Source organism: Myotis yumanensis, unplaced genomic scaffold, assembly GCF_028538775.1.
Source record: "Myotis yumanensis isolate MYYU_CA2020_CCGP unplaced genomic scaffold, mMyoYum1.0.hap1 SCAF_16, whole genome shotgun sequence".
Lineage (NCBI taxonomy): Eukaryota > Metazoa > Chordata > Mammalia > Chiroptera > Vespertilionidae > Myotis > Myotis yumanensis.
Window position 1 is genome coordinate 30,847,996 of NW_027223767.1, and position 12,113 is coordinate 30,860,108.

At 37.5% G+C, this 12,113-nt stretch overlaps 1 protein-coding gene across 6 annotated transcripts in view; it reads right to left on the bottom strand.

The window, feature by feature from the left end:
* The window catches only part of GGNBP2 (gametogenetin binding protein 2), a 30,180-nt gene continuing 18,067 nt past the window's right edge, over positions 1 to 12,113 (bottom strand). For 2 of the 6 annotated variants that reach the window (XM_070394998.1, XM_070394996.1), the window contains 9 exons: positions 11,286 to 11,399; positions 8,821 to 9,030; positions 7,587 to 7,761; positions 6,050 to 6,244; positions 3,484 to 3,631; positions 3,012 to 3,137; positions 2,781 to 2,929; positions 1,946 to 2,194; positions 1 to 639 (listed from right to left, as the gene is read on the bottom strand). In XM_070394998.1, coding sequence (XP_070251099.1) covers positions 436 to 639; positions 1,946 to 2,194; positions 2,781 to 2,929; positions 3,012 to 3,137; positions 3,484 to 3,631; positions 6,050 to 6,244; positions 7,587 to 7,761; positions 8,821 to 9,030; positions 11,286 to 11,399 — 1,570 coding nt within the window. In that variant the 3' untranslated portion in view covers positions 1 to 435. Of the gene's footprint in view, positions 640 to 1,945; positions 2,195 to 2,780; positions 2,930 to 3,011; positions 3,138 to 3,483; positions 3,632 to 6,049; positions 6,245 to 7,586; positions 7,762 to 8,820; positions 9,031 to 11,285; positions 11,400 to 11,485; positions 11,612 to 12,113 lie in introns of all 6 variants that reach the window. The other 4 variants (XM_070394995.1, XM_070394994.1, XM_070394993.1 and 1 more) reach the window with 4 other exon arrangements.

The following is a 12,113-nucleotide window of genomic DNA, read 5'->3' on the forward strand; positions in this document are numbered from 1 at the left end:
TTTTACTGTGCATATTAATAAATATTCTTTATTTAAATTTTGCACATTGCGCTTTAACAGTACATCCAAACATTTCGCAAGTGGATGTCTACTTTGTAAAACCATATATTCAGCTCATTGTCATTTCTGTACAGAAGTATAAGTACAACATTACTTTTTGCCACTAAGTTGCTTTAGTAAGTCTCACAGGAAGAGAAACATTTAATGAAAGAGATGGCTTAAATCATATGGCAGGCCTGTGCAGCCACTAAAGACACAAGCCTAAAGAAAGAACAAACTAATGAGGTTACCTCCACCATCTCCCAAAACAAGAAAGAATCACATTGATTTAAGATAAAATTTTGCTGTAAGTCACTAAATTAAGAGGTTTTTTGAAAGAGAAGGCGCAGTAGTCATCTTGAGTGTTTCATTGAAAGACAGAGCTATTTTATTTATTTAATTTGCTCCAGCCGTTGTCAACCAGCCACTACAAATGGGCCTCTTGTGATCATTTAAGCGGCAGTATTTATTAAATTTCTCCTTCAGATGCTGTCGGTATTGTTCTCTATTGCTGTAGAAAGACTGGTTATTGGCCATAAATGACTGTATTTCATCTTGTGAGATAAAGATTTCCTCATCTGAAGTACATTCAGACTCATCCTGCAAATTAAAGGAATAATTAAGACTTTGATTTAAATTAAAGAATGCAAAATGTTATGCTGATGGAGGACAGCTAAATATTAAAAAGCAGTCTAGCTTTTTAGTTTCAATTCAGTAAAATAAAACCTTTAATTGGAATGTTTACAGAATAAGCATAATGTTATTCTGTCTTAGAAAGTACTAAATGAGAATAAAATTCAACTCAATTTGATTTGGTCTGAAACTCTGGGATCTATCATTTTTCCTAGAAGCCTATAATGAGCCTAGCTGATATCAACATGTCTTCTTTCTGCCTTAAAAAAAATGACTAATTAGCCGAAACCAGTTTGGCTCAGTGGATAGAGCGTCGGCCTGCGGACTGAAAGGTCCCAGGTTCGATTCCGGTCAAGGACATGTACCTGGGTTGCGGGCACATCCCCAGTAGGAGATGTGCAGGAGGCAGCTGATCCATGTTTCTCTCTCATAGATGTTTCTAACTCTCTATCTCTCTCCCTTCCTCTCTGTAAAAAATCAATAAAGTATATATTTTTTTTAAAATGACTAATTAGAGATGGTTACAGCTAAGTTACCAAATTTTAAATAAGCAGACTTATCTCTAGTTGATCCTAAGCTGAAACTTTTATCTCTACAAATTAAGTAAAATATAACCTTTATTAACTTTAAGTTACACAGCAACAGCATCTAACTTTATAAACTTATAAAAAAGAAAAAAACTAGTATTCTATAGAGGATTTGGTTCCATTAAGATCCTATAGAAAAGACACCACCCTTCTCCTTCCTTCCCCCTACTCTAAGCCCCACACAAGCTATGCACTAGATCACTTGGAATCAGGTATATATACCTCATTTCAAGTATCAAGAACTAGAATCAATTATAGAAGGTTTTCCATGTTCAGTTATGCTTTTATCATGCATGACACCTAAAGGAAGTAACCTAAAAATATGGGCTGTCGTTCAGATTCTGCTCTGGAAGGGTGGCTACTATATAAATTGCCACTCAGAAAGGCAATTTGCTTACAATAACCCTCCTTTTGAAGGAGGCAGATTCCTAGACATGATGCTAACTCTACCCTCATCTCCTAACTAGTTTCTTCTACCTTTGAGAGAAAGGAGAACAGAGAAATGTACTTCTGAGTAGCTGCATAAACCATGAGTGGAAGAACAAAAATGAAGTCACCAAAACAATAATGAAATAATGCTCTTAATTTCCCCCACTTCCAACTTTAAACCCTCAAAAATTCTGTCCACTCCCACATCTAGCCATGGGCAATCAGTTATCCACAATAAGACATCATGGTTTACTTACAAGGAGTTCAACTAAGCTCTTGGCACCTTTTCCGGAATCAGGACCAAATGACATTTCTGTAGGTTCTGCAAACTGTGGTACATTTTTTCTATGCTCAAACCAAGGCAGTGGCTGCCCACCCTTTTCAGAGCTACAACAGCTTTCAGGATGTGCATCTTTGGTCTTGTCACGGTGGAACAGTGTGTGCACGGTATTTCCTGAGGTCTCTCGATTTCCTGGATCTGTAATACAGCTTCCAAGCTTTTGGATCTAAAACCATAGCAAAAAGATTTCCCAGGTAAGAAGGCAGTGATTAATAGCAAAAAGCCCCAAAGGTGTATTAAATTTCTAAAAAGAATAAGGAATAAAAGCCGAAGCTGAAATTTATTAAACACTGCATACTGGGCACTATGCTAACCCAGCAATATAATCTCATTTTATCTTCACACTAGAGGCCCAATGCATGAAATTCATGCAAGGGGCTCGGCCATCGCAGCCCTGGCTGTCCAGTCTAATTAGCATATTACGATTTTATTATTACAGAAGATAACTTAATCTGAGAGAGACCTTTTTCTCCATTTTATAGTTGGAAAAGTATGATCAAGCAAGCTTTCAAAGTATTATAAAAAGAATGAATTGGATTTATGACTCTCATGGATTGTTGGACAAATGACCGCATCAGACACACACCCAAATCACAAGATAAGCAACCAATGGAACTGCATAAGATACTCATTCTTAAAAAAACAATAATAGTAAATCCTAGCAGCTAAGCTGCACACTTGCCACACCAAAAAAAAGAGGCTGTTCTCCCCTCAACCGCAAAGGCTTCAGAATTGCAAGTTATGACACTTACATGTTCATCACATTTCAACATCTTGCTTTTCTTTTTCTTCTTTTTATTTTTTCCTTTGGTGCTGTTCTCTTCGGAATTTGCCCAACATTCAACACAACTATCACCATCATCCTCTTTGTCTTCACAGTGATGGACACAGGAGTCATCACCTGCAGAAATCAATAATCTCTTATTTATGTGCTTAAATCAGCCATGTAGCAGAAATAATTGGGAAGCTTAATCTGAACCTACCGTGTTCGTCATGATTACAAATGCCTTCAGTGCAGGCAACATCTGAACCCTCCCGGGAACCTGTTTCACTCCCTTCCATGCTAGATGAATATCCACAATCACTACCATTACAGTGTGGAGATAAGCCTGAGAATTAATTAGGTGACAGTTACAATTAACATACCAATAAATATGTTAAGACAAAATGTGAACTATCTAAAGACCATAGAAAATTTTCAAAATTAATGGTTTATTAAAAGTAGAAAGTAAATTAATAAAAATACAATTAGGGATTTACAATTTCTTGTTTTTATCAAATACTAACAAATCAAACACCATAAAGAAAAAGAAATATTAAGTGTCTGACCAAAGGATACTCTTGGTACTATAAAGCAATTCTTGAATTCTAGGTTACAGCATTTCTAAAAGCTTACATTTAAAAGGAAAAAACAAACTTAAGAGTTAATTTTAAAAAGAAACTGTATTTACTTACCTTTCTTTATTTTAGGGGACCCCAAAAGATTGCCACTGCTAGGACAGGTACACGATGTATTTTCGTTGGTAACAATTACTTCTACACAACTATTACCATCTTCAGTGCTGCCACAGGCTTTACAGCTGTTTTCTATGAAGTCTGTTTCCTTTAAGGATCAGCATTAAGAAACAGTTTTAAAAAGGTTTACCCCCATAATGGCTACACTTACATTAACTAATTAGATAAGTTATGAGGCTAACAGTAAAAAAACTACTCTCACAAAAAAATATTAATTCACTTCAAGACTTTGAACCAACTAAAAGCAAGTTGAGTTAATGGTTCCTTAGGTCAAAACTATTTTCATCGTAATACTAAGATGTGATCTGCTCTTTCACTGTATTGACACACTGATGATACAAAAGCAAGTGGAAAAAGTTACTGGGGCTTTAGCAACACAAATCAAGGCAGTGGCAACCAAAGTGTACTAATAGTCAGTGTATTCTTCACTTGTCAAGCACTCTCAGAAGACAGATATTTCACTTCTAAATGTCTTTGAAGCAATAAAAATATTAATTTTATTAAATATAAACCCATCAGTAAATGTCTTTTTAAGAGCCTGTATGACAAATGGGAAGTACACTTGAAGCACTTTTGCTGTACACCAAAATACAATCACTATCTCAAGGAAAAGGTACTTGTGCCACTGTTTCAATTGAAAGCTAAATTAGTTGTTATTTTTCCTGGATCATCAATTTACTTCTAAGAAAGAATGAAGACAAACTATGGTTACTCAAACCTTCGATATTAAAAGACATTTTCTCAAAAATGAATGAAGTTAAAAAACAAAAATGAAGTCAGCCCATCACTTCAAGGAAAACAATGAACAGTATTTGTTGTCAATGATAAAATTCACCAAACTTTCAAACTCAAGCAGAATTCTGAAACTTGCATATGCAAGCACAATGAGCTTGAAGCGTCCCAATACTTAAAAATCTTTCTGATGAGATCAGCAGTGGTTTTAACGTGATTATCTGGTATTATATAAAGAAATGTCAATACCTGGGAAGATACTCAGTGAACCAGTATCTTTCTTTTTTTAAAAAAAAAATTTTTTTTATTGATTTCAGAGAGAGAGAGGGAAAGAGAGAGAAACATCAATGATGAGAATCATTGATCAGCTGCCTCCTGAATGCCCCCTACTGGGAATGGAGCCCAAAATCCAGGCATGTGCAGATTGGGAATGGAACCATTACCTCCTGATGTGTAAGTTGAAGCTTAACCACTAAGTCACACCGGCTGGGCTGAACCTTTCAAATAACCTTGCATTCTGTTGCAAAATCATGCATGAGTAAAAGATCTATTCAAAGTGCAAGACTTTCTTCATATGCTTCAACCAGCAAGAGAAAAACAGAATGAATGTAGAAGCAGATATGAGAATCCACCTGATTGATTCCTTTAAGCCAAATATTAGAGATTTGCAAAAATATAAAATAATGCCACCCATCTCACCTTTTCTTTTGAAAATAGTTAATTTTCAAAAAATGTTATTTGGCCCTGGCCAAGGGGCTCAGCTGATTGAAGCATTGACCTATACACCAAAGGGTATAACAGGTTCAATTCCCAGTCAGGGCACACACCCAGGTTGTGGGTTTGATCCCAACAAATCAGGGAGCATACGGGAGGCAACCAATAGATGTTTCTCTCTCTCCCATCCCTTCCTCTCCTTCTAAAATCAATAAATACATCCTCGGGTGAGGCTAAAAAGAAAAAAAGATGTTATTTATGTTAACACATAATGAAATTATTTTTAAAAGAACCAATAATGTAAAATTTTTCCATTTCAATTTCTAATACTGTAATATTGACAGATACAATCTACATAAACAAAAGATTATGGGCACCTTAATTTTTAAGAATGCAAACAGGTCCTAAGACCAAAAAGTTGAGAACTGCTCTAGGTCATGTTCGGAGTTAACTTTTTTAAAAAATATATTTTTATTGATTTCAGAGAGGAAGAAAGAGATAGAAAATGATGAGAATCATTGATCAGCTGCTGCCCACACCCCCCAAACTGGGGATCAAGCCTGCAATCCAGGCATATGCCCTGACTGGGAATCAAACCATGACCTCCTGGAGTTAACTTTGATCTAACAGTATACCAAGGTCAGGGGAAAAATAGCCAGTTTGACTCAGTTGATAGAGCCTCGGCCTGTGGACCAAAGGGTCCCAGGTTCAATTCCAGTCAAGGGCATGTACCTCGATTGCAGGCTCCTCCCAGCTCGGGTCGGTCCTGGTCAGGGCTCATGCAGGAGACAACCAATTGATGTGTTTCTCTCACATCGATATCTCTGTCTTTCCCTCTCCCCTCTCTCTAAAAATCAATGGAAAAATATTCTTGGATGAGGATTAAAAAAAAAGATAACCATCTTTATAAAACAAACACATGACTAAAAAATTTGGCTTACACAGATTATAACAGGAAAAAAGGCAGGAGCTCACATTCTGGAAAAAGGATAGTGAAAATGCCGAAATCTAGCAAAAAAGCAATACAATGTATTCATGAGTCAATATTAAGGAATACTACCTTCTCTTGGCTTACTTCCTTTTCCTCTGCTGTTTGGAGGGGAGTAGGAATGTCACATACACATTTATTTTTTCGTCTATTCTTCCGTTTTTGGCGTTTCTTTTCTTGCTTGAGTTCTCTTACTCGTTCCTCCTCTGAAAATTCTTCACAAAGTTGTTCCAATCGGCTAATCCCTTGTACTTTTTCCACGGTCATCTATTACAAAAACAAAAGTTGAAAGTGAATAATTGTGGTCAAAACTTCCTTTATTTTCCATGAACATTCTCATTTGTTAATTTTAAATGATACCACAAACACAGAAACTGATTATTTCATGCTGCAATTCTGTCAGATAATCCCCACAAAGAATTTCAAATATTAATACCTTAAGTGATGACAGTCTTAAAATCTACACAGGAAGTGAATATACAACTAATCCCTATGGGAAAGGCAGACTTATACACACCAGCATGTTCTAATTGCAGAATTTTTTCCCCTATTTCAGAATTTTAACACAGCAAATTAAGCATTCATTTCGTCACATAATAAGAAGACTATTTAATATTTAACCCCATTAGATGATTTAGTTATTGAAGACATGAACATACAAGGAGAAAAGGAGTAAGAAGTCTGTTCAGCAAGAACTAGTACAAATCTCTTCAGAATGCCTAGAACAGTGCTTTAAGGTTATGATAGGCTTCTGAAAAAAGCGTTTGTAGCTTTCATACCATTTTCAGAAGGGACTGGTGAACCAAAGAAAGGATTATAATCATGTCCTACATCAGTGATGGCAAACCTATGACACGCGTGTCAGAGGTGACACACAAACTCATTTTTTCGGTTGATTTTTTTGTTAAATGGCATTTAAATATATAAAATAAATATCAAAAATATAAGTGTTTGTTTTACTATGGTTGCAAATATCAAAAAATTTCTATATGTGACACGGCACCAGAGTTAAGTTAGGGTTTTTCAAAATGCTGACACGCCGAGCTCAAAAGTTTCGCCATCACTGTTCTACACTATAACAAAATATTCACTAGCCAAAAATGTATGTTCTATAGTGTTTAACTGAAAAAAAAAGGTTACCAAATCACAAGCACTGAACCCAATACCGACATTATAAAGAGCCTAGTGTACTTCTAAGAAGTAGTTCTTACATCATGGCATTTTGACAGCATTTACTTCATATTATTGGACATCAGCAAGCATACTGGGTCTCATTAAAGGCTTCTAATTTTGTTGCTTATTTCTGAGCTGCTTTTAACTTTTCATTAGTTATGCTTCATGGCAGCATCTTGTTAAATAATAACCAACTTCAGTTTTCTACTCTGAGAAAATCTACAAAGCCAAGGCAGGCAAAACAAAGAAAAACCCACAAACTTCTTTTAAATTCCAGTTCCCCAGGAAACTTCTTCCCTAACCCCACAAAAGACAGGACATTGTATCAATGGATTGCGGCCCTCTGAGGCAAGGTGAGCCTGGTGGCTTACACTAAGAGTCAGTCCAATAACTTGATTAAGCAACCTTGGACACTGAAGCAGCCCATTGTTCTTACCTCAAAACTCTTACGTAAAGCATCAACACCAAGATAGAAAAGCATCTGCCACGTCTGCTCTTCTGCTCGTAGTTTTTGCCAGATCCGATGCAGTCTTTCATAAAGATGAATTCCCAAGCAGGTCAGAACTTCTTCTTGAGCTATATCTATTGTCTTAGCATGCCTTTCTCTTCGCCTATAAAGGAGAATAAATTATACCTAACTCCTTTCATTGGAACAGTAAAGCTGAATAACACACCTGCAAGTTCAGATTTTAAACACAATCTTCCTACCTATTAACCTAATAACAAGACAGTTATACATTCAAATTCAATTAATGCATAAACACACAAGCACACATGTATATAAAAAATGAGAAATATACATGCAGGTAGAGCTCAGTCCTAGTATTGCTAAAAATAAGGTAATTCAGGAACTGGCCCTAAATAGATGGTTTTGGGGCACAGAGAAGTCACACATACAAGTGTCCAGCTCATGGTAGGCATGACAGTTCATCTAACCTTCCAATTACAGCCAATGTCTATTTGGGCTTTGTTTCTTTTTTGAGGGTGAATGGAGAAAGGCAATGCCAAAGTGACTCAATCATGGGCAAAAGCCCTCTAAGCCAGTCTTCAGAAGTGTTCACAGAACTTCAGAGATAAAAGAGTATTTGTTTTCTAAATGCCTAACAGAACGTAGGCACTCAAATGAAAGTTGCTACACTAAACACAAAGGGAAATGGGTTCCATTTATTCTATAAACAACTTTTCCTGATATTTCACAACAAAGCCACAGATAAAATTTTAGGTTCCTATATAACTTAATAATAATATACACAGTTCATGAATTACATTAATAAAGTACTTCATAACCCCCTGCTGCAAAGGCCTGACTTCCTATGCAGAAACCATCATTATAAACAACATTTAAATATGAAAATGCATGGATGAAGGAGGAAAACTAACCCTTCTAATCATTTTCAAATGAAAATGATCATCTATAATAATGAAAGCCAAAAAAAAGTCTGCCTACTTCAAGCAACAAGGAGCAGAGGACTGAACCAAACACCACAGAACACATTCTCCCTATTTTTATTTAGTAAATTAAGAAATGCATATTTTAAAGAAAGCAAATTTTTACAGGCACACTTTAATTTATACATATTATATGTACTGATGCAGAAGGTGATGAAAATAAACGTTCAGTAATAAAATGAAGCAAAGCGCTAGATAGCCCATTCTAGCAAATTACATACTCATACCCTCCTGCGAACTCTGGCTCAGCACGACCCAAAAGATGTGCAATGAAGTCCGTTTCACAGCAAACATGTATGTGTCGTTCATGTGGACAGCACCGCAAACCTTCATAAAGTGCAGCACAATAGCCCTTCTCTTTGCTGCAATCAAGTTCACCAATAAGGATATTGTATGCTCGGAGGACTTTATTTTTGCAATCAGTGCAAAACCTGTTGAAAAGAAAAACCTCAAAATTAAGAACTGGCTGTGTAATTATTTCATGAGGGATATAACAGTGTACTAGACAATGACACAGACCTAACAGTATTTTTAAAAAATTAATCCTCACCTAAGAATTTTTCCCCCATTGAATTTTAGAGTGGAAGGGAGGGGGAGAGACAGAGAGAAACATCGATATGAAAGATACTCATCGATTGGTTGGTGCCTCAACCAGGGCTGGAGATCGAGCCTGCAACCAAGTTACATGCCCTTGACTGGAATCGAACCTGTGACCCTGCAGTCCACAGGCTAATGCTCTAACCACTGAACAAAACAGGCAAGGGCTGCGCAGCATTTTTTTGAAAAGCTTCCTTACACAATGGACAACAAATACATGTAAGGTAAATACAAATTTAGATATTACATGAGTATAGCTAGAGCTCCATTTGCCTAAATCAAGTCCATCCTTAAAGAACCCTTTTGTGCCCTGGTCAGTGTGGCTCACAGTTGGTTGAGAGGCATCCCATGCACCAAAAGGTTGCTGGTTTGATTACGGGTCAGGGCATATGCCTAAGTTACGGGCTTGATCCCGGTGGGGAACGAGCAACATTCCGCTACCAATGTTTCTCTCTCTCGCTCTCCCTTCCTCTTTAAAAATCATCAAATATGTGTGTGTGTGTATGTGTGTAAAAAGAAGCCTTCTGCAATTCCCATAACTAGAATTCAAACTTCCTCTGTGTTCCTCTGATTTGATTTACTCTTCTTACTATAGTATTTACCCTTATGCCGCCATGCATTAGTTTGATACACACATCTTTGTGGCCCAATAGTAAATAACTGTTTCCTGAAATGAATACATGTTAAAATAGAAGCTCTAAGCCCACTTGATAAACAGAGGTAATAATGTTGACAAGTAAAACTAAAAAATTAATTCAAAATGGGTTAAAGACCTAAACATTAAGACCTGAAACTATAAAACTCCTAGAAGAAAACAAAGGGGAGGAAAACTTCATTGACACTGGAAGAGGCAATAATTTATTAAATACTAGAGGCCCAGTGCATGAATTTGTGCACAGGTGAGGTCCAGCCAGCCCTGCCCCAATCAGCAGATCAGGCCGGGCCTGTCAGGAGGAGATGGCAGGATGTTGGCCAGCCGCCCCACCCCGATTGGGCCCGATCAGGGCCTGGCCAGCTTGGGGGAGGGGCCACAGGCCACCTATCAGGGTGGTGGGGGCTGATAGGGGATGGGGCTGGCCGTGGGGAGGGGCTATGGGCAGTGGACTGGCAGGCCCCTCCCCCAAATGGGGTGAGGGGAGCCAAGAGGGGGCCAGCGGCCTGGGGGAGGGGCCGTGGGTGGTTGGCCAGCTGGCCCCACCCCGATTGGTGGGGGGGGGGGGGGGGTCGATCAGGGCAGAGGTGGCTGGGGGGAGGGGCCGCAGGCCGATCAGAATGGTGGGGGCCCATCGGGGGCGGGGCCAGGCAGGGTGAGGGGCTACAGGAGGTTGGCCGGCTGCCCCATCCTCGATCTAGGTGGGAAAGGACGATCAGGGGCCTCGGGATTGGCTGCCGGCCCCGCCCCCCGCCCCCTCATCCGGGGCTGCAGTGGGCGTCATAGCAACCAGTCATTACAGCGTTAAGGTCACTGGCTTTTTATATATATAGATGACATCAATTCCCCCCAAGAACGCCATCTCTAAATAGCTCCCTCACCAGTTTCCTTTCCTACTGCACTCTCCCCTCCCTGCAAATTTCCAAATGTTACTGACACTTAAGTAGCATTCTAAAAAATCTGTACTTTATAGTCCATGAAGCACAGAAATTCCAACTCTATTTTTGTTTTGACAAAAAATTTATAGAAGAAATATTATTATAGAAGAAAATATAGAAAAAGCTCAAAATACTACTAAATTAAAGCTGCTAATTTAACTTTAATTTTGAAAATGACATCATGAAATGCTTCTGTTATAATAACAAAGAGTAGAGTTTCTAAATTAAATACACTTTACTCAATTCAATCATTTTGTTTCTTGAAAGGCTGACATGGAACTAAGATAAAAATTACCCCCAAAAAAGGAGATGGTGGCTAAACACGAAAGCTAACACAGATTCATCCCATAAAAGAATTGTCTACCTTAACATTAAGCTCTGCCTAGGGCCAGGTATTAATGGAAAGGCTGGAGTACTATTTATTATATGGAGGTCAGTGACTACCCTGGATGACAGCTAAGACACCTTTCAACTATACGATGATGACCTTTACACTTACCTGTGTTTTCGCAGATATGTTTCTAGTGTTTCTAAAAGACAACTAGAGTCGATTAAAACTACTTCATCTCTGCATTCTTGGGACATTAGTTCCCATACGTCCATCCAACAACCTCTGCAGAAAGAAAAAAATATTAGTAAGAACGAGAAATATATAAGGGTAAAAAAAAAAAAGCAGAGTAAAGTATTGCTTGATTTTACCTGGCTGTTCCCTGGAAAGGTCCATAATGCAAAATGATCCTACACTTGCTGTCCTTCCTGTGGTCTTCACTACTTCTCTTATCTGTACTTAACTTCTCTGAACTGACACTGCTACTGCTCCCTTCACTGTAGTACAGTACAGTACAAAGCTTAGTGACACTGAGATTATCTGAAGGAATAATTTCTATAGTCTATATTAAAATCATGAACTTTTTAATACATTAAAATATTAAATGAGTTTGAAAATTTGTATATATAATTGTATATTCCTTTTAACCATATTAAAATGTTAAACATGTGCTTATATCTTTACATAAAAACTCCTGCTCAACTATTAAGTTTACCTGATACAATTTAACATTTATATTTATCAAGGTAGTAACTGGTTAATATACTAAGCATTTTATGAGTAAATATACTTGGAATGTTTTAAAGTGAAAAGGGCTGAAAAAATTTATATTCTCACCTATAAACATAGATCAATATTCCACAAATTGAAAATTATAACAAGTTTTGATCTACTCAATGTAATTTTGTAGCTAGTCCATGCAACAAAATGTTTATCTACCTTCACATTTAAGCTGGGAAAGTCACAGATTAATCTAATTATAGTAAATAAGTTTTTATA